The sequence below is a fragment of the Ochotona princeps genome, chromosome 14 (assembly GCF_030435755.1).
Source record: "Ochotona princeps isolate mOchPri1 chromosome 14, mOchPri1.hap1, whole genome shotgun sequence".
In the NCBI taxonomy this organism is placed as follows: domain Eukaryota; kingdom Metazoa; phylum Chordata; class Mammalia; order Lagomorpha; family Ochotonidae; genus Ochotona; species Ochotona princeps.
The window spans coordinates 55,493,184-55,515,687 of record NC_080845.1 but is presented as its reverse complement, the minus strand read 5'-3'; the positions used below and the strand labels follow the sequence as shown (position 1 = coordinate 55,515,687).

The 22,504-nt window shown below is 51.4% G+C and overlaps 1 protein-coding gene across 1 annotated transcript in view; it reads right to left on the bottom strand.

Moving 5' to 3' along the window:
* Positions 1-22,504, bottom strand: part of GOLM1 (golgi membrane protein 1) — a 42,938-nt gene that overhangs the window by 8,313 nt on the left and 12,121 nt on the right. Inside the window, exons 3-6 of the mRNA XM_004581250.3 lie at positions 13,410-13,464; positions 10,760-10,862; positions 6,632-6,752; positions 1,153-1,288 (exon numbers count right to left, since the gene is read on the bottom strand). Coding sequence (XP_004581307.2) covers positions 1,153-1,288; positions 6,632-6,752; positions 10,760-10,862; positions 13,410-13,464 — 415 coding nt within the window. The remainder of the gene's footprint in view (positions 1-1,152; positions 1,289-6,631; positions 6,753-10,759; positions 10,863-13,409; positions 13,465-22,504) is intronic.

The following is a 22,504-nucleotide window of genomic DNA, read 5'->3' as shown; positions in this document are numbered from 1 at the left end:
CTGTGCAGACATGGGAAACCGAATCCACACCTTTGTGTGTGCAGCGGGCTCGGCTGCCAGGATGCTCATGTGTCCCAGTGGAGAGCCTGGTTTCAGTCCTCACTTTTCTGCTTCCAAAACAGCTTCCTGCCCATGTGCCTGGGGAGCAGCAAGAGCTGGGGGCCCAAGTGCTTGAGGGCCGTGCTGTCCAGGCAGGACACCTGGATGCAACTCCTGGCTTCGACCTGGCCCACACCTGGCTGTTGTGGTCATGTGAGTTTATTGTGAAGCAAAGAAAATTTTTGTGTGTAAAAAATGTATTAAAAAAAAAACTATCTGCAAATTGTAAAAATAAATGCACACTTTTAATTCCATTTTTCCCCAAAATTAAAAAAATTCACTTTATTTCATAAGCTTGTGGCAGCATGGTGGCAAATCACGCTAATCCTCTGCCTACAGCACTGGCACCCCACAAGGGCACTGGTTCAAGGCCTGGCTGCTCCACTTCTCAATACAGCTCCCTGCTAACAGCCTGGGAAAGCACCAGAGGATGGCCCACAAGCTTGGCTCCTGCACCCACATGGGAGACTGGAAAGAAGCTCCTGGCTTCTGAATTTAGGTGGGCTCAGCTCTGGCAGTTGCATCGATTTGGGGAGTGAACCATTAGATGGAAGATCTCTCTCTGTGTAACTCAAGTTAAATGAATCTTTTTTAAAAAGAAAAGCAAAAGGCAGAGTGACAGAAGGAAGAAGGGAAAGAAGGACAAATTTTTGCATTAGCTGATTCACTCCCCGAATGGCCACAATGGTCAGGACTAGGTCAGGCAAAAGCCAGGAGTTTAGAGCTAATATCTGGGTCTCCCAAGTGGGTGCAGAGGCCCAAGCACCTGGGCCTTCCCAAGCACATATGCCGCCTTCCCAGGTGAATCAGCAGGGAGCTGGTTTGGAAGTGCGGCAGCCAAGACTCAAGACTGCACTCCTGGGACACATGATTCAGGCTGAGGATGAGTGCCACCAGGCCAACCGCTTTCATTAACTTTCAAATGCCCTCTGGCACCTGCTCAGCCTGCAGCACATGGGCTGCCACTACTTACACACACACACACACACACACACACACACACACACACACTCACGGCTGGCTCTGCGGACCTGAGCACACAGCTCCACTCACCTTTCTCTTGTATTCTCTTCATCTCTAAGACCACAGCTGTGCTGGGAGCTGGGGGGCGGGCCTCTTGGGCACTGGGTGCCTTCTCCTTTCCAGGCTGTCCCTCTCCTGGGGGTGGGCCTGCTTCCTGGGGCTGCAGCTGAAACAAGAGCACACAATGGCCCAGGGGGCTCTCTGTGACCACAAACCTTCCAAGGACCTCCACTGGGCACCCAGGTGGTGTCTGACCATGAGGCACTGGCCTCAGGACCCAGGCAGAGGGTATCCCTGGCCACCAGGGAGCGCCCTCAGCAGATATGAGCAAGGAGGCTCTGTCCTGCCCAGGAGAAAGGAGACCAGGACTTGCCACGCAAACCACAGACCACTGATCGGCCACCCTCAGGCCACTCAGCATGACCACAGACCAAGGCCCCTTCCCTCAGGCACACCTGGGAACCTCCACAGGCCTCTGTGACACGTGGCTGCCTAAAGCCACACGAAGCGTGTTCTGTGGTTACAGGACAGACAGTAGTCCATAAACTCACCATCCTGAAAATCTCATCAGTTATCAACAGGCCAAGCCAGAAAATGCTGTGACACAAGCAGCAACCACAACACACAATGCACCTGGCTTCTAGGAGACAGATGCCCAACCCAGAGACAGGGATGCCACACTCAACACCCAGGGCCAGGATGGAGACTCCTAGTGCCTCCTGCTGGGAGCACAGACCAGATCCCCAGATCAGGACCAACCAGCAAGCAAGCAGAGATCCAGTGGTTCCCTCCCCATACAGCCACATCAGCCAGGGCAGGAGCCAAGAGCTCCATCTGTGCTGCCTGCCTGGTTGACCTACCAAGGCCCATCTCCTGCTGCCTTCCCAGGTGCCTTAGCAGACCAGAAAGGGAGCAGCCAAGTTTTAGAGATTATCATATATAACACATCCATATCCATTTCATTATGTCTACATACAAGTGACAAAAATGACAGCAATGACACAGGGGATATCAGTTAAAAATGTGGATTAGCATGTCACCACAGGGCTCCTAGGCATGACCCCTGAAGTGTTTTGGTGTTATCAGAAAGTGGGCACAGATTACTTATAGAAATATATTGCAGACTTGGGCCCAGTGTGATGGCTCACTTGGCCATTCCTCCCCTTGCAAGCATGGGAACCCATATGGGCACTGGTTCATGTCCCGGTTGCTCTGCTTCCCATTCAGCTCCCTGCTTGTGGCCTGGAAAAGCAGTAGAGGACTGCCCAAAGCCTTGAGACCCTGTGCCCATGTGGGAGACCCAGAAAGTTTCTGGCTACTGGCTCTGGTTTGCCCCACCTCCTGCCATTGCAGCCATTTGGGGAGTGAACCAGTGGATGGAAGATCTTTATCTCTCCTTCTTTCTGTAACTCTGCCTTTCTTATAAATCTTTAACGCCTCTACTCCCACAATAAAAAAGGCTCCTGGCTTCAGCCTGGCTCAGATGTGGCTACTGACGCCATTAAAAAAAAGAGACAGAGAGATTGCTAAGATGCCTGATCGCGGAAGGCTGGTATAGCTGAGCGTGCGGAAAGGACTGAGTGTGCTTAGGGACAGGAGCCAGTGCAGTGGAGAGCTGCAAGAACAGAGTTGCTGGGCAAGGTGCCCGAAACTCCGTGGAGTCCACTGGAGGGAGGCAGGCATCACACAGGCGAGGAAGAGCTGCTGAAATGCTCAAGACTGCAGCAGGAGGCCCAGGAGGATGAATGCAGACCACAACCAGGGACGAAAAGCCTGGTGAGTTTCAACTCAGCACAGGGAAGACTACTAGCAGGAGTCTTTGTCTTCCCCAAGGAGACAGTGGGGGGCAGAGGAACCCACAGGACTAAACACTGGAGAAGGAAGGCCAGCCTGAGAAGCCACAGGACAGATCAAGCTCCCCCGAACGAGGAGGGCACGCCACTAGGGAGGAAGCAGCTGGGAAGTGGACCACTTGAGACAAGGACACGTGGAGCAAGAACTGAGTCTGCCCACACCTTAAGGATCTGCACCCTGAGCCCCCAGAGGAATACCAGGATCACCCAAGAGGGAGACAGAGCGTGGCCTCAGATGCCAAGTGGTGGGAAGTGCAGATCCCGGCGGCACCCAAAGCTGTGGCTCCTGGTACGCATTCCCACAGACTGAAGGCAGGTCAGAGAGAACATCTCCCCTCGCAAACACACAGCGTGTGTCCTCAGCAGCCTCCTGGACCTCAGAGGGGCACAGGTGTCCCAGAAAACTCCAGCAAAACACCAGAGACTGAAGGCTCCCAGCGACAAAAAAGCATGCAGATCTGAGAGACCACAGGGAGAGGCAACATAACGCTTCCCTCCAAACTCAACAAAAGATCACATTAACCTTACAGCTGCAGGATGAAGCCACTGAGGAGCTCCCAGATAGGGCATACAAAAGAGAAAAAAGGCATATTGCAGACTTACACAATTACTGAGGAAAAATAAAAGAAAAATTACACATAATTGATAAGCCAAGAATCAAGACAGGACAGAATCACATAAAACACTCCATTAAAGCTAACACAGGCATAAAGTGCAGAAGACAAAAACACAACAAAGAACAGGGCAAAAAAATGAAAAACAATAAAAATACTGTTTGTGAGTCCAGTTCCATCGATAGTTTGAACAACAACAAACCACTCTTTCAATGATGGAAATGCACCAATCGTAAGCCAGGGATTGTCAGAATGGATCGAGCAAGATCTGGGACCAGTGAGATGGCTCAACTTCAAGAGCCAGCATCCCATACGGGTGCTGGTTAGCATCCCAGCCACTCCATTTGCCATCCAGCTCCCTGCTCGTGACCTGGGAAAGCAGTGGCAAATGTCCCAACGCCCTGGAACCCCGGGAAACCCAGAGAGGCCTGAGGCTCCTGGCTTCGGATCAGCTCAGCCCCAACCACTGCAGCCTTTTGAGGAGTGAACCAGAGGATGGAAGGTCTTTATCTATGGTCTCTCCTTCTCTCTGTTAATCTGCCTTTCTGTTAAAAATAAATCTTTAAAAATAAAAAAAAGGCCTAATCATATGTTTCTACAAGAAATCCACTTTAAATTAGAAAGGTGTGGATTAAAAGTAAACAGGTGGAAAAAGATTTAGCACTTGTGAAGAGAGGCAGAAATAGCTGTAATAACTGCAGAAGGAGCAGAGTTCATTTACCAGGGATAAAGGCAGGCGTCGCACAATGATGGAGGCTTCAGCTTTCCAAAAAGACAAGCTGTTTATCAGAAAGGTAGAGACTAAGAGGTATCTGTCACTCACTAGCTCATTCCCTATGTAGCTGCAACAGCCAAGCCACAGGGGCTCAAGCACTGGGCGGTCATCTGCTAGTCTCGAGGACACATGAACAAGCAGCTCATTGGGAAGTGGATCAAGTCTGGAACCAGCACTGTAACACGGGGCAGAAGTTGCGGGCAGCGTGTTAACTTGCTGTGCCACAATGCTGGGCCCCCCAGATGAACTGTTTTTAGGGTCCCACATTGTGGTACAGTGGGTTAAGCCACGGCCCGAGATACTTGAGACACCCACACAGCACCTGAATGCAGTTTCAGGCTCCCGGGCTGCTGTGGCTCTTTGGGGGAGTGAGCTAGCCGGTGTAAGATCTCTATCTGTGCTCCCTGGGGACCTGGAGGAAGCTCCTGGCTCCTGACCAGCCCAGTCCCAGCTGCAGTGACCACTTGGGAAGAGAACCAGTGAATGGAAGATCCCTTTCTTCATCTCTACGCCTCTAACTTTTTCAAATACATAAATCTTAACAAAGTGAAACAAAAACTTGACCTGCAAGGACAAGCCAAAGCGCCAACTACAGCTAGGGACATCAACGCTCTCTAGAAGGGGACAAAAGATCTGTAAGCATGTGGCCAACTTCAATGCCATCAATACTGGGTATCTACAGACTCCCTCACACCCCAACAGGACCGGGACAGTCTCCACAAGGACAGACTCTCGCCCGCACCATCAATCACACTTCACCGAAAGACATCACGCAATGCCTGATCTCACACCACAATGGGGTTTAACCAGGAATCGATCAACATGACAGCTGGTTAATCCGTAAGTATGTGGAGAGTCACACCTTTACAACATAAAATAGGTCAAAGCAAAGCAAAAATTTCAAGAGAAATTTAAAAAGCATTCTGGCCTTGGCTAATTGGGTACTGGGTTAAATGCTAGCTGAGTGGTTAGGATGCTAGTTAAGACACCTGCATGCCAGTCAGTGCCTGGGTTGGACTTCCTAATGCAGACCCCGGGAGGCAGCAGGGAGAGCTCAAGGAGCTGGGTCCCTGCCACCCACACGGGACGCAGATAGTCACAGCTCCTGGATCCAACCTGGGGTGCTGGCCATTGAGCCATGTGAAGAGTGAACCAGCAGGTGGGATCATCTCTACCCAGTCTCTCTTCTCCTTAGCAACTGATTTTCAAATAAACAAAACTTCAAAAAAGCAGATCAACAAAGTAGGTTTAAGAGAGTCCAGAAACACACACAGTCCACCAACTGTTTACAAAGACACCAAAACAATTCAGCAGGGAAGGGGTAACCTTTGTTTTCAACAAATGTGTTGCATACAACTTGATATCCATAAAGAAGAGATGAAATCGGCACCTTACCTCACACCACATACAAAATTAACTTAAAGCAGATGATAAGCCTCCATGTAAGAGCTAATAACAACAAAGCTCCAGGATCTTGGGTCGGGCAAAGCATTTCCAAATTGATAGGATGGCAAGAAAAAGCAATAAAGGAAAAAGCCAAAGCAGACCATGAGAACGTGCAACTTCTGTGTTTCCACTCAACATCATCAAGCAAGTGAAAAGACTACCCACAAAACTGGAGAAAGAATTCTATAAATCACATATTCAATTTATCTGACATATGTACAATATATGAAGAACTGTTACAACTCAAGAGTAAACTGAAAAGGGGAGAAGAACTGGCACTGTGATGCAGGACTAAAGCCAAAACCAGCTGTGCCGGCATCCCATATGCGAACCAGTTCAAGTCCTGGCTGCTCCACTTCTGATCCAGTCCCTGTACCCACATGGGAGACCCAGAAAAGCCCCTGGATCCTGGCTTGTGACAGGCCCAGTTCCAACCACTGTAGTCAGCAGTCACAAACTTCGGATGAGTGAACCCCACGATGTGTGAGGCACGCCAAACAGCACATCTTAGACAGATGTGGTCTCCTGGCAGCAGGTGGCACCTTGGAAGCCCAGCTCCATGGGCCTCCACAGTCTTAAAACAGGCCCCCCAGGAGCTCTGAGCATCAAGCAAAAGGATTCCTGTAGAATCCTGAGCTCAGGGCCAGGGACTGCAGGCCGGCCCACCTTGCTGGGACATGGCCATCCCAGACCAGCTTTTGGCTCTCTGTTCCATCTCAGGACACCAATCCCACAGGGCAGCAGAGGGGACGGCAAATCAGACCGCAGATCAAAGGAGCTAAATGCGGAGCAAGGAGAACCTTCTGGAAACCCTCAGTTACCTGCTGACTCTGCTCTTTCTTGTCACTGGCAGCCACGGCTTCATTCCCCTTCCTAGTGACTTCTTCAAGGCGTTCTTCACACTGTTCCTTGACCTCTTTCATCTGACTGATGCACTGGCTCCTTGGGTGAGACAAAGACAGGGAGGACAGATGGTTACAGCTGTGTCTGTGGACCAAGTGCAGCCCTACTGGGCAGGGAACTCCAGAGCCAGGACAGATGCTGCACCGGCCAGCCCAGTCCTTATCTGAAGTGGTGCTTGGCAACCTGAATTCTCAACTAGTACATGACAAAAAACTGAAAGACCGGTATTTGAAACTCACTAAACATCTGTCATTCTGTTCAAAAGTGATCCTGACCCATCAGGAATAAAGGCATTTTAAAAAAATCATCTGTAGAGTCAGGGGCCAATGCAGTGACACGGCCGCCCAAGCTTCAGCCTACAGTGTCGACACCCCATTTGGGCACCAACGCGTGTTCTGGCTGCTCCACTGACTGCTCCAGCTCCCTGGATGAAACAGGGGGTGAAGATCTATCCTCCTCTGTTTGTAACGCTGCTTTTCCAATAAAAATACATAATTTCTTAAGAAAATAAAAAATTAATCTGTAGGGAAAAAAACAAACATCCTCTGGGAGCAAGCAGGTGTTGGATCTGCCAGTCTAGCCCAAGGCGATGCCCATGTCCCACACGGGAGGCTCTCAACCACCTCCAGCCCTGACCCCAGCTTCCTGCTAGTGCTGGGAGGCAGCAGTGATGACTCCAGTGACCGAGTTCCTGGTTCCCAGCTCCTGGTTCGGGCCCAGTAGAACCCAAAGCCACTGGGGATGTGTCAGGAGCGAACGGGATAGAAGCCTGCCTCTGCCTCTCAACAGCAGCTATGTCTGGTCTCTGTCCCTTGCTAGCAGCACACAGCTCCTCATACCTGCAGGATTTCCTGAGAGAGAGGTGCTCTAGTGCTGTTCAGAAGCCCCTGGAGAGCAGGCCTGAGCTCATGCTAATAAGAGGATCCCCTGGGGGAGGGCCTAAGGATTGCCTGTCAGAAGGACCAGCCACAGGACTGGAGGGTTAGAAACTCACCCCCGCCTACTCCAGGGAGAGGAGAGGAATGAGAGGTTGAGTGCAGTCACATGGCCGACCACTGACTCAATCTTAGGAGGAAACCCAAGCATAGCATCTGGTCCCCAAGCTTCCTGGCTGCCAACACGCGGATGTGCTGCAGGGTAAGTGCCTGTTATCCCAGCCGCTGCCTTAGAAGTCTCCATCATCTGGTTAGTGCTAGGCTGTTTGCTTCCTAACAGGACCCTTACTTGGCACAGTTACAGCTTTCTGGATCTCTGAGCCACTTTGGCAAGTCAGCAGAGCTGAAGAGTTACAGGGAGCTGGCCACTTCAAGTCACCAGCTCACAGGATATGTGACGGGAGCAGGGACTGTGCTAGCTGCAGGGACGCTGGCTCACAGAATTGAACCAGAGGACACTCAGTTGTTGCCAAAGACCTTCTGTTGTGACGCTCGGGCTTTGGTGTGGAACTCCCCAGCTGACAAGCGCCAGTGCTGTCCCTGACCCTCCACAGCTACCAAGGGAAAACACCGCCGTCACCTGCTCCAGGCCCTGACAAAACCAAGGACAAAGAACTGCTTCCTCCCAGCCTCGCAGGCGGGGCTTCAGCTTTCCCCGCTCCAACTCACCAGCAAGGAGGCTCGTGACCTCAGGACAAAGCCGAGCCTGCAGACCGCCACAGTGTCCACTGCAACTGGAGCTAACGCAAAGAGCCCACTCAGGACTCAGTTATTGGCGAGGGTTCTAGGCAATGCCACCGATGACCGACCACCAGTAAGACAATGTGTCTGTGCAGCACAGTGAGCATCACTGCTTGAGTATCACCTCCCTCTCCCAGTGTTGCATGGACAGGAGACAGCAGGCAGTCCATCCTGTGTGCTGACCCTGAGTGCTTTGGGGAGAATGAATGCAAGGCGAGGCTGGAGCGCTGGTACACAGGGATTGCTTAGTGATGCCTGCCACAGGTGGTGGAGGGAGTGGTGATGTGTGCCGACTAACTCAAAGGAAAAAACGCCACCTTCTGCACCAGGAGACTGGCCATTCTATCAGGCTGTGTGCGCTCTGCCCCGCTTTCCTTAAGGAATTAGACCAGATACAGATATGGCCTTCTAAAGGAGGGCACACAGTGAGGCTCCGGGGGCCTTCAGCGCCCAAGTTCCTCAACTCCAGTGCCCAACTTCATGCTTACACTCACTGGTAAATCTGTTAGAAGGTGTCCATATCTCTTACCAGGTTCTCAAAACAGCTCTGTAATCCAAAGGTGAAGAACAGCTAGAGCTCTTTAGCTGTGAGCAGCACCACAAACATCGCCCACGAGGCACCCAGGGTCTGGTGCAGGGCCTTGGCAGGTGTCACAGACACCGTGAGCCGCGAAGAGCTCAGTCTCACTGACCTCCCACACCTCAGACAAAGAGAAGTGTGTCTTGCAGGCCCCCAACCCGCGGCTGAGCTGTCTTCCACCACCCCCCACGGGGCTCTCTGGCCATGTCCCGGGATCCTGGACTTACCTCCAGCCGGGCCCAAACCTTTTACCTTTCAGTTACTGACAAGGAAACACATGCTTCCCACATGCCCACTGAGGAGGAGAATGAGGCTGACTCAGTACTTGGTTTTCGCTGAACGGGATCAAAGTCAGGGCTGCTCAACCTTGGCACCACAGTTGCTCCGGCCAGGACAATCGTGATCATAGGACCCCAAGACCTCTCCAGGCAAGGATGGGGGAAGCTCTCCTGAGGGCAGGACTGCAGCACCCCCACCCTGCTCAGCAGGAGAACGGGTGCACAAGCCTGCCAGCTAATTCTGCTTCCTGCAGACAGACTAGCTGCACCAGGCCTCCGCCTGTTTATCTCCTGGTTACCAACTGGCACCCTCGTGTTTTCAACCACATCTGGTTTTTAACCAATCACGGTAACTCGGGGATCCCAAGGGCAGTGGTGTGAGCAAATCTATTCTCTGTCGATGACTGCAGAGTTGGCTAAAATCCTTCTAGAAAGAAATCTGGCAATTTATACTTGGTGACAAGCAACACCTCCAGGAAAGTCAAACTGAGGGAATCCAAAATAATCACGTGAGAACAATCAGACACAGTGTAGCTACATGAACTTCTACGATGTCGGATGATTTAATATATTTAAGGTGGCTGCAGTTATGTTCACTAGGACTTGGACCTGGCCTAAACAGAATGGCTCAGAGGGAAGAGAAGAATCACATGGGGCTGAGGACACACTGGGCGCTTCTTGCCGAGCCCCTGGGCATTGGGCACATGGTTTTATGACGGGAAAAAAGGAAGGAAAATAAACTATCTCTCGTGCTGTAAATTGGCTTTTCTTATCTTCCCGCTGGGCTTAGTTCACTTTTAAAAGTGTCCTATTTCATTCTGATTATAAAACTACTCCATTCCCACTACTAGATATTAGGAAAAACACTGGAAAGTCTCAAAGCAGACAAAATGCCAGGGCAGGCTGCTAGTTCTAGCGGTGAGCATGTCAGCACAGCCAAGTCCCGCACCACAGCATCTGAGTTTGACCCGGAGCCCGGCTCTCAACTCCAGCTTCCTGTTAATTCAGCCTCGGGGACACGGTAGATGGAGCTCACGTGCCTACGTCACCCTGCCATGCACGCTGAGAGTCAGAGGGAACTTCCGGCTCTTGCCTTTGAGCCACCAGCCTGGCTGCTGCAGGTCAGCGGGGAGTGATCCGGCACGGAGAGGACGCCTGCCTGCCATCTGTCTGTATCTCTGCCTCAGTCCAATAAATAAAAATGAAAGAGTCCTATCACCTGGCAATAAACTGGAATCATCACGCCAAGTGTCTTTTAACCAGAGGAACCAGATGAGCCTGGCTGACAGCAGTCCGAGTTAGGCCAAACCTGAGAAGCCTCGGAATCCATGTTAAAAAGCTTTTGGGATTGCTAACTTCTCGGGTGCACCTGCACCTTATAAAAATCTTAATATAAAGTTTCACAGCATAAGGGGTAATTCATTTCCTGCTGAGAACTGCCCGGGTGTGTGTGTGTGCGCACTCAGCCTGGTGTGGCAGGCAATGTGGCCGGCAGGCCGGGGACTCACTCACAGGTCATAGGAGAACTTCCTCTCCAGGTTGCTCTGGTTTCTCTGGAACTGGAGGATGTCCTGCTGCAGCTTGGCGTAGTTCCTCTGCAGGGTCTTGAACTGGTCTACACCAAGAGAGAACAAATCACCATGTGGGTCATGCCCCAGTGGACACAAGGCTGGCATATATGTGGGTACACAAAGGGCAGGGACAGGAGTGAGAACACAGCCCCTGGCCTCCTTCAGACCCTCGCCGCTCTGGCACCTTCCATCTGTCCTCCAACTTAAGTTGTGTTAGTAGTGTCTGCTTACCTGTTTGTACTTAAGATAGGCCAAACCCAGGCTGTGCAAGCTCACAGGCATCCCCTGTACTCCATAAAACATGGATCTTGAATTCTGGCCCATTGAGCAGCCACACCTGCCAGACACCCTGCTCAGGGTCAGCCGCTGGGCTCCCCAGGACACAACAGCCACTTCCGGCCATTTGTTCAGAACCCCAAGAACTCCCCAGGCCCTGCATCTGGCTCCTCAGTCAGCCATTTGATCAGAGGGATGACAGCTTCCTATAAGGAAATCCTCGGCCCCATCCCTGCTGGCCCAAGGACTTGGCTCAGCAAAGCTTTCCAGAGAGGAGCAGCCACAAGGAAGGGCTAGGATGAAGGTGGTGGGATGTTGGCACCCATGGGCCCGACACTGCCCTGGCCAGATGCTGCTGTGCCCTAGCTACTGTCCTCCCTACCTGGGACTGCAAGACTCTCCGGGGCGGGGGGGAGGGGGTGGGAACAGAATGAAGCAGAACCCAGGCAGTTCAGGAAATCTTGACACTGCCACATGGGCCAAGCTCAAAGCACCTGCATGGCATCCATGAGACGACAAAACCACAGCAGAGACCTCAGACGGGAGGTGCCTAGGTGGGCAGGGACAGATGGCATGGAGAGTACCCTGCAGCAGTGGGCACCTGCTGTCTGCTGCCAGTAAGCATGGATTAACCATTGGTCAAAATTCACTGATGTGTACACTGCAAAGAGCATACTTCATTGCATATAAATTATAAACTATACTTCACTACATATAAATTATACTTTAATAAACTGAACTGTAAAAAAAATGATTCCATAAGCAAAGCATGGACAATGGGGTATCACTCAATAATGACAGGCAATGAACTACTGGCAACCATACAACACAGATGAATCTCAAAATCATCGTGCTAAGAAAAGCCAGGCAAGACAGAGGATATGTTCCCTTACTCCATACACTCACAGATACACGGGGCGCTGCAAACAGTTCATGGAAAAACAGGGTAACAAACTTTTTTTTGGCGTAAAAGAAAACCCTGAAATTCACTGTTTTTTCATAATATACATTTTTTATGAATTTTTGAAGACCCTTGAGGACTACTAAAAATGAGAAGTAGGAGCAGCTGTGGTTCCATAGTTGAAAAACCTGTTTTCCAGATGCAAGTGACTGGGGCTGACAACCACCTCAGGCTCCTGACAGCTTCCTGCTAATAAAGCAGCATTTGGCGTCTCAGGTAACCGGGTGGCCGCCTTCCCTGCAGACCTGGACTGAGTCCCCTGTTCCCAGCTTCGACCTCAGCCCAGCCCCCAGCCATATGGCAGTTGGGCAATAAATCCACAGAGCTTGTTCTTTCTGCCTGTAAAATAATTAACTTAGAAATAAAGATTAAAGCTTTAAAAAAATAATGTAACTGACAAGATCAGAAAGCAGGTCAGAGTTTTCCTGGGGTGAGGCAGGCAGAACGGCACAGGTGCATGTAAACCACGGATAGGCCTAGATGGTAGTTTCTGGACAGGTGCAAGGAAACAGAGATACCTGCCCTGTCCCAACCAAGCAGGTTGCCCAGTAACCGAGCCATCAGTCACTGGAGCTGGCAGCCTCCCTATCAGCTGGGTTGGCTCACCTCTGGCTCTCAGCTACCCATCTGCACAGGCACAGCAAGGAAACAGAATGACACTGTGCTGCCTGGTGTCACATGTCTAATAAAGACCCAAGAGCGACCCAAGCACAGCAGGTCCTACATGTGCACCATATGCACACACAGACTGGGGACCCCTTTTACCTCAAGTGTTTCACAACACTTGCACATAATAACAAGATACTTCAGGACCAAAGTCTACACATGGAATGCATTTATCACTTACCTACAGCTAGAACACTTTTAATAATCTTGTGCATTTTGACTGCAATCTGTCCCATTAGGTTGGATGTGGCATTTTCTGTTAGGGCTGCCAAGTCAGTGCCCAAAACATTCCTTTTGGAGCATTTCATATCTTGGGTTTTCAGATTTGGGATGCCCACCCTGTGTTTCTTAACATACTCAGATGGGAGGGTCTGAAGGCTTGTGTGTGTTTACAGCTTGTCATGTATTCAGTGACATTCCTGTAAGGAAGATCACTGATGGATGCGCAGCTGGGTAAGGAAGAATAAGGCATCGTTTTTTTTTTTTTTTTGCTTTTTTTTTTTTTTTAATTTTTTTTATTAATTATTATGCATTATGTGACAGTTTCATAGGCTCTGGGAATCCCCCCACCCCTCCCCACGCCCCTCCCCCCTGGTGGATTCCTCCACCTTGATGCAGTATTACCTGGAAAACCATGCCACCCACGGAGAACAGCAGGTGCCTGGGGGAGAAGAAGATCAGGACTTACCTTGGAGGACTCGGATGACCTTCTCCCCCGAGGTGATGTTATTCACTAACGCTGCCTGTAGGAAAGACAAAAGGACATGAGACTCCTGCAGCCTGGTGACTTGACCTCAGCAAGGCACAGAGGCTGGCAGAGGCAACGGGTGGCCTGCCCAGCAGGTGTCTGCAGCCATGCCTGCTGGGAGGTTCTGCCACCAGGCTGTGACCCAAGGAAGAATCCTCCATTCTCTCCCAGCTTCTGGGCCAGGACTCAAGCATCAACTGCGCTCCCCAGGCCTCTGGGACCTCCTCCACCAGAGGCCAAATGCTAACTAAGTTCCAGGGTAGCAGAGGGATTCTGTGATCACCTTGAGGAAGGACTCTTGGTACAGCTGCCTTTCTCTGTTCCTCAGCCCATGGGCTTGGGGTGAGGCAGGGGAGTGCAGGTGGGGTGCTTACACATGGAGACAGTCATCAAGGGTGGAAGGAAGAAACCCCAGAAAACTCAAGATAGTGGGGGCCTAGTGTGATAGTCTAGTGGCTAAATCCTTGCCTTGTAACCATGAGGATCCCATATGGGCGGTGGTTCATATTCCAGCTGTTCCACTTCCCATCCAGCTCCCTGCTTGTTGACCTGGGAAAGCAGTTGAGGACAGCCCAAAGCCTTGGGACCCTGCACCTGCGTGGGAGACCCGGAAGAAGCTCCTGGCTCCTCATGAGCTCAGCTCTGCCTGCTGCAGCCACTTGGGGAATGAACCAGCAAGTGGAAGATCTCCCTCTTTCCCACTCCGTGTGACTCTGCCTTTAAAAAAAGGTCAATCTTTTTTTAAAAAAAAACATCTGAACTTCAAGGTTGTTTTCAACTGGCAAATACATACACTTGTTTTCTGAGGGCAGTGCAACATAGGTTCAAGGACTTCCACAGGAACCACAAGCAGGTATCAACTACATGGTACTTCTCATTTATAATTTCACTATGAAAATTACAGCATTCTGTTATCACAGCTCATTGTATGCGGTGGGACAAAGGGCACTGAGAGACCCATGAATGGGATACCAAGCAGTGTTAAGGAAAGAAAGGCGGCTGGGAGCAATGTTCTGTAGACTCTGGACTCCGGGCTCCTTGCTGGGGACACACAGCACTCTAACTCCCTGACCCCAGCGCTTCATCTATGGAGTGGAATACGACAGGCATTTCATGGGGATGTTCTGTGCTGTCTCTGTCCCTGCAGAGGTGAAGGGCCACCTCTTAAGTGCCAGCAGCACCCATATCTGTAGTCCTCAGGACTACAAAAGTCCCATCCCAGTTTTGTCACCTGTTGGGGATGCAAATACCAGTATTTCAAAATGAAGTCCTTGGAAGCCACTTTCTGCCCGCCTCCTGCCACCTGGCTCCCTCCCCTGATGGCCCCCAAGGGGCCCCGGGGCCCCTTTTTCCCAAAGCCCGCACTCCCACCTTCCCTCATGTGGCAACTGGGGTCAGAGCTGGCCAGGAAGACGATCTATGGCCTTCCTGAGTGGGGGCTGGGATGTGGGGGCTGTGTCGCTGATGCTTTTCGTGTGGTAACTTGGAGGGAGGTTAAGAAACCCACAGCTTCGATGCCCACTCCAGCTCCTGACTCTTCTCCCAATGCATGCCCCTGGAAACGGTGAGGATGATGCAAGGTCCCAAGTAGCCACACAGGAGACCTGGCCTGAGTCCGCACCCCTGACTGCAGCCTGGTCCAATACCTGCTACTGGAAGCATCTGGGAGTGAGCCAAGGATGTGAACTCTGTTGCTCATTCGCTCTCTACATACCTGTCTCTCAGAAGGGATGACTAGTCAAATTTTTTAAATTATTTTTTTGAAAAACAGATTGTTTACCTTGGACCTTTGAGTTTCTAATGTGAAAGCTCCTGTGTCATGAAAAACCATTGTCAGAAAATGTCATGCTCTCTCCATTTGTTTTTCTAGTATTTACTTATTGGAAAAAGAAACAAAACTACAGAGGAGACGGGAGAAGACAGAGAGGAAGACAGACTTGTCTTCCATCCAATGGTTCACTCCCCAAGCGACTGGGACAGTCAGACCTGGGCCAGGCCACGGCCAGGAAGCAGGAACTCCATTTGGTTCTCTCTCCGGGTTGAAGATCCAAGTGCCTGGATCACCTCCCACTGGCCTCCCGGCATGTGCAGGGAACTGGACTGGAGCTGGTGGTTGTTGAACTAGAGCTCCTCTGATGTGGCATGCAAGCTCAGGCTTAACCTGCCATCCCCACTTTTCTCCTGTCAGCCCGTCTGTTTTAGGGGTGCTAGCTGTGATGCTTATGACAGGAAGGAAAATGATCCCCTTTCTCCTGCCTCTGCACAGCCAAATCATTTTCTTCCAAGGACATTCTTCATGTCTCTGTGGATGCCAAGCAGCACCCAGCGGCATGCAGGCCCAGACAAGGTCTGTACATCCCCACCCTCTATGGCATCCCTCTGACCTCTGAGCCTCAACTGTCCCAAATGCCTCTAGGCACCCAGCAGCTCTGCACAAAGCAAGTGCCACCCAGGCAAATGTCATTTCCTTGTGAGCTGGGGTGCACGAACTTTGCTGACATAAGGGACACAGGCATTTCACACTCAACTCTCTGAGCAGACGTGGGAAGACAGAGCCGCTGGGAAAGCAGAGCTATGCCCCGGCAGAGACCCAGGCAGCGGCACAGCACAGGTGGGCACAATGGGACAAGCATGCGAAGCAAGGAACTGCCCCGTGAAGGTGCATGCCCTTGCCCCAGGCCCACCGTGTGCCATGAGGGCACAACGAGATGCAGGTGGTACAGGCGACAGAGCTGAGAGCTTTGACATTAAAATATATCATAATTGTATTTCTTTGAGAAGCAGAGAGCCGGGGACTGCAAGCTTCCATCCACTGACTCACTCCCCGCACAGCCTCCTGGTGGAGGCTGGGCCAGGCTGGAAGCAGGAGACCAAGCTCAGGCTGTGTCTCCCATGTGGGCAGCAGGAATCCAAGCACCTGAGCCGTCACTGCTGCCTCTCAGGGATCTGCCATCAGGAGCGGGGCTGGGAGGCCAACCCAGGCGCTCCAGTGTGGCCTGTGGCACTCATAACCATGGCACACAGGTCTACCCCTAGGCCTATGCTTTAAATTCCAAGTGAAGATCCTGCTCTTAGAGGTTAAAGAAACCCTATGAGGAACAGCTCCAGGACAGCAGAAAACAGAAGAATCACCAAACTGGGCTATCATCCCTGAGGTCCAGCTAACAGCAGAACACAGGAGAACATATGCATGTGTCACCCAAAGAAAGTGGGAGAAGGAAGGCCTGTTAGGGGAGCAGCATTCTGCATGCACGGTGCTAAGTAAGATATACTCTGATGGGTCTGGTGCAATAGCGTAGTGGTTAAGGTCCTCTCCTTGCACGCCTGGGATCCCATATGGGCGCTGGCTCTAATCCTGGTTGCTCCACTTCCCATCCAGCTCCCTGATTGTAGCCTGGGAAAGCAGTAGCGGACGGCCCAAAGCCTTGGGACCCTGCACCCGTGTGGGAGACCCGGAAGAGCTCCTGGCTCCTGGCTTCAGACTGGATCAGCTCCAGCCGTTGTGGCCACTTGGGGAGTGAACCATTGGATGGAGTATCTTCCTCTCTGTCTCTCCTCCTCTCTATGTATCTGCCTTTCCAATAAAAATAAATAAATCTTTTAAAAAGAACACTTTGGTGCAACACAGGGGGCTCTACACCAGACACCCAGAGCAGTCGCTCATAATGCGGAAGCACAGTGGTGGCTGCGGGGCAAAGGAGGGACGGGGCGATTATTTAATGGGTACTGAGGCTCACTCCAGCAGGCTAGAGACGCTGACGGCCCTGCCAGGGTGGATGTGTTTCCCTCCAGAGGAGCGACAGAGCCAACTCCAATGACACCCTGGGTGAAGAGGGAACAGCCAGCCACACCGACCAAGGTTGAAGTGAAAGCCACCCCTTCTACAGCGTGCAAACAGGGAAGCGTCTTTCTCCGAGATTCCAGAAGCCCAGCCCCAGAGCAAGTCACCTGCAGGCACAGGAGATGCACAGCAAACAGGCCCTCCCTTCGGACAGCTGCCGCCATGCCCAGAGGCCACCTCACACCCTCCTTTCTTACTGCGGGGTAAGCACAGAGATGCTTCTTTTCCCATATGCGATTCACTCACCGGGTCTGAAAGCCAGCTCAGGTCCTCACCAGCACAGGCTTGCCCGTGTGCGCTCCTGATGCCAAGTGTCTCACCACTGACCCATCATGGACCCCCTCCTGCTTCCCCCACCCCGAGTGGGAGCTAAGGACCAAGTGGAGGGTGGGGTCAAGCGCCAGCATGGTGACGCGCCCTTCCCAGTCCTCCGTCTGCAGTGAAGGTCACGGGCCCAGGTGCTGCATGGCTGTGTGCTGTTTCTCCCACAGACTTTCTGATTATCCCAACGGAAATGAATAAAGTGAACAACTGTTTCATTACAGAGCTGTCTGGGGGGAGGTTAGATACAATCAGCAAACCCGAGAACCTGTGACCTAGCAAGTCTGAAGCCTTCATAGAAATACTCCCGTGTGGGGGGCGCGTCTCCACCGCACTGGCCTGACCTGCTCCACCGTATGTGGTCACCTCTCCTGCGCCATCTGCCACCCAGGTCTATCCACTCTCTCCCTGCCTGGCTCTGATGCTTATCCCCAGACTCGGTAATTAATCACTCTGCTTCTGGTCAAGGACCAACCGCCAGTTTGCCTTCCCCCAGTCCTGCACCTGCCTCAGACATTCCCCCAGCAGAGCCTTGGCCTGCCTCTCCTACCCCACATCCGATCACAGCGAAGCCGGTGACGGCTCTCCTGTCCTCCAACTAGGGCCTGTGTGCTCCCAACACCAAACTCTGCTTTGGGTCGCCCTGCAGGGACTCAGGGACTCCCCACACCTCCTCCCACACCCCATGAGCAGCTGCAGATGCACCCCACATCCTGGAAGGGGCAGAGGTAGCACATGAGTATGACTCCTGGGCCAGGCAGGCCCCTGGTTCCTTCCTGAACAGTGAGGGTACTAGGGCTGCAATCTATCCTCCAAACTCTCTGTGAGGTGGATGAAGATTTCAATCAGACACCCTCACCGCACACATGAATGCTGAGCAGAAGGGGCAGTGCGAGGTATGAAACAGACGAGGGAGGGACCGCTCCCCATGGCACTGCAGCTGCAACCCCTGCCCTACAGAAAGAGCCAGTCCCAAGCAGGTGCTCCTGGAGCTGGCCTTGCCACGACTGACCCTTCCCAAGAGCCCACAGGCAGCCAAGAACCTTCATGAAAGCCTTCCTGCTGAGACAGCAAGGTGGCCTTCCTGTCTGCAGTGACCTGGAGAGGTGATGGACACCAGCTAGGGCCTCAGCTACTGGGAGCGCACACGACAAATGCCAAATAGGAGGACAACACACACAGAGACTCAAGGACAGCCAGCAGACACTGCTCTGCAACCCTGGGTTCCTCTGTCGGGCACAGGATTTGAGATGTTCTGGAAAAATCAGCAGCTGGCCTGGACAGCAGGAACTGGAGCGCCGTGAGGCAGGGTCCTGCAGCTTGCGACAAGTGAGGGTCCGGAGGGACCCCAGCCCCTTGGTCTGAGTCTCCAGACTTGCAAGGTGTTCATGTATATGCAGGCCTGGGACCCTCCAAGAGCAGGACCAAGGACAGCTCTGCAAGCCAAGACCACGCACGGACACAGGCCCTGCACTGTGGGTTCTCCTGCCTCCGCCAAGCCATGGTTCATGGAGGATAGCACGCAGGACGTTCTTACGTCACTCACCTCACCTATGCTTCTCAGCACCTTTCCAGGGCCCAAACTTCTATGCCAGGCAGAAAGCGGGAGAGCTCACTGAAACCACCTGCCATGCCTGAGTCTACCAGTGTCAGAAGGAGGGGTCGAGGGAGGCGATGGGGTGCATCCCCCCATGAGGGGAAGCCTGGGAGCACTGTAAGAGACCTTACAGACTCTCCCTGCTCCTGACTCCCAGGGGGCCTCTAGCAGCTGCCAGGTGCAAGGTGACGGCCTGACCTCTTCCTTTCTGAGGTCTCCGTTAATGAGTTGCCTCCCATCAGGCACCATATTTCCATCACAAAGAAAATGAGACTGCAGCAATTTTCTTGGCAGCTGCCACCACATTCATTTACATGTTCTAACAAATGAGTGACAGTACACATGCTACAGTGGATACGCAGCTGCAAAGGAACAACTTGAAGACATCAAATTCACTCCCTAAACACCCACAACAGTCATGTTGAAATCTGGGGCTGGGAACTCAGTGCAGCTCTCCCACACAGGTGGCAGGGACCCAGCACTGACCACGACCTGCCGCCTCCCAGGGTGTGCACAGGCAGGAAGCTGGCACTGGGACAGCAGCCAGGACTGGAACGCAGGCACTCTGGTACAGAACATAGGTATCCAACCAGCATCTTATCCACCAGGCTGAAATGTGCAATGTTCTCATTGGTTAATTTCTGAGTGACAGAATCAGGGAATTTGTCTTTTGTATTTTCACAATTATCTGCAATAACAATATTCTGCTAAGGAAAGGATGACTTCTGAACAGTATTTCACACACAATCTTTTTTTTTTTCTCTCCAAAGCTTACTATTGCCTCCTATAAACAGCACAGGAAGTGACTGTACAAGTTTCCACTGACTTATATAAATACACATGGACTTGCAAAACTGCACTTATGCATTAAACCACGCTACCCACACCTACCTCAGTAACTGCCCACAGCGGCAGAACAGGAGAAGGGAGAACGGCAGCTCAGGCCAAGCCAGCTGAAGCCTCATTTGAACAGTCTACAACCTTGAAAGGCAGCCTTAATCCAAAACTTGGAAAATTCAAAACATTCCAAAATCTGAAAACATCTCAGCACCACCAGCCTCATGCTGAAAACAATTCCATATTCTGGAGACAGTTTTGAATTTCAGATTTTTGAATTAGGGCTGTTCTACCAAGTAAGGTCTATACAAATATTCCACAACCTCCAAAAACTGAAACAAGAAATGTTTCTGATTCCCAGCATTCCAGACAAAGGATGTTAAACTGTACCATCAAACGACCAGCGGGCAAGGTCTGAGTCAAACCGTCACTGAACTGACTAATAAGGCAAGGCCCCGTGCCAGGGTTCTCCCTCCAGCAAAGGGCCAGCCATGGCTGTGAACTCCACCACATGGGCAGCAGTGACAGGGAGGGCCAGCAAGGACACCTGTCCCCACAATTCCGCCTCCTGGTGGCTTTTCCAGCCAGATACCTGGGGCCTGTCTTACCCTCCACATCACGTCACCCACAGGAATGCCATCCTTCTCCCTCAAACCTCTCTGAAGCCCTCTTTAACCTCCGAGATGCAGAAAATTTTTAAAAAGACTACAATGACTGTAGCCAACACTGACCAAATTTGTTTGTTAAAAATTGTTCTCCAAGCACCTGAAGTAAATGCCCTTTCCTCCGACAGAGTAGAGCTGACGAGCGCATGAGCTGGTTGCTCCGTTAAGTACTGCAAGACTGAGAACCCCGCTGACTTGCCTGCACTGCTCCTAACACCAAGCTCAGACCCAGGAGATGAGCTAAGTGATCATGCATGTAACTGACAGAACAAATTGAAAAACAAAAACAATCGCACGCAGAAGCTGGTGGTCTGCAGGGCAGCAAGCAGTAGTGACAGCTGATGGCAGGCATCCCTGGGGAGCTAACATAACCAATGCACTCCCCACATACAACCCAGCAATTCACGCCCTACCTTTACCCTTACGTATTTCAAAGTCTTTCACCCTTCATCCATCAAGAAATGTTATTCAGTGACTCAATACCAGCATTTGTACTATGTATTTGTTTATTTTTTAACATATAAACTGATACAATGGGAATGGGTATCTGACCTGCCGTTTAACTCACCTGAGAGGAAACCTGCATTGCACGCCACAGTACCCGCTCTCCATCCCCACTCTGGCTGGCGAGTTCAGCTTCCCACAAACACAGATGCTGGGAGGCTGTCATGACCGAGCTCCTCCTAGTCCACTCGCCAGGAGGCTGAGCTCCTGACTTTCAGCTTCAATGTGGCCATGTGGGGAGTGAACCAGAAGGTGGGAACTTGTGCATGTGGTCTCAAATGCACATAGGAAGAATTTGAAATACCAAATCCAACAACGGTTTGACAAAACAATGCCTACCATGAGGAATCACACTAATGTTGTTTTAAATATATGAATCATAACCCACCCCATCATTATGCACAGCTCACCAAAGGGTTCCAAACTGTAGGAGGAGCCACAGCGGGGTTCCAGGGAGTGAGGTGCAACATGCCCAAGGAAATTTCCTGAGCAGAGAGCAACTAGACACCACTTCTGATCCTATCCATCAGCAGTGGTGGGTGCATGCACAGTGGTGTAAGAGGGGAAAGGATGAGCCTGGGTCAACACACACCTCCAACACGTCAGTCAGAGGACAGCTGAACTCCACATGGACATTAGAAACCTGGACAAAGGGCCCAGTGCCATAGCCTAGTGGGTAAATGCGCGCTTTAAACACACCGGGATCCCATATGGGTGCCGGTTCACGTCCTAGATGCTCCATTTCCTTCCAGGTCCCTGCTTGCAGCCTGGGAAAACAGTAGAGGATGGCTCAAAGCCTTAGGATCCTGCACCCGTGTGGGAGACCTGGAAGAAGCTCCTGGCTCCTGGCTTCAGATCGGCTCAGCTCCGGTCGTTACATCCACTTCGGGAGTGAGATGGCAGATGGAAGATCTTTCTGTCTCTCCTTCTTTCTCTGCAAATCTGCCTTTCCAATTAAAAATAAACCTTTTAAAAAATACACCTGCCACAGATTATACATTTTTTTCAGCAGTGCATGGCACCTTCTCCAGAATCGACCACATGATAGGACACAAAGCAAACCTAAATAACTTCAAAAAGATAGGAATCATACCATGTACCCTCTCAGACCACCACAGAATGAAGCTGGAAATCAGCAATTCAAAATGCCCCAGGAAATACAGAAACTCTTGGAGGCTGAACAATATGCTATTAAACGAACAATGGATCAGAGAAGAAATTAAAGATGAGATCAAAAAATTTATGGAAACCAATGAAAACTCTGACACAA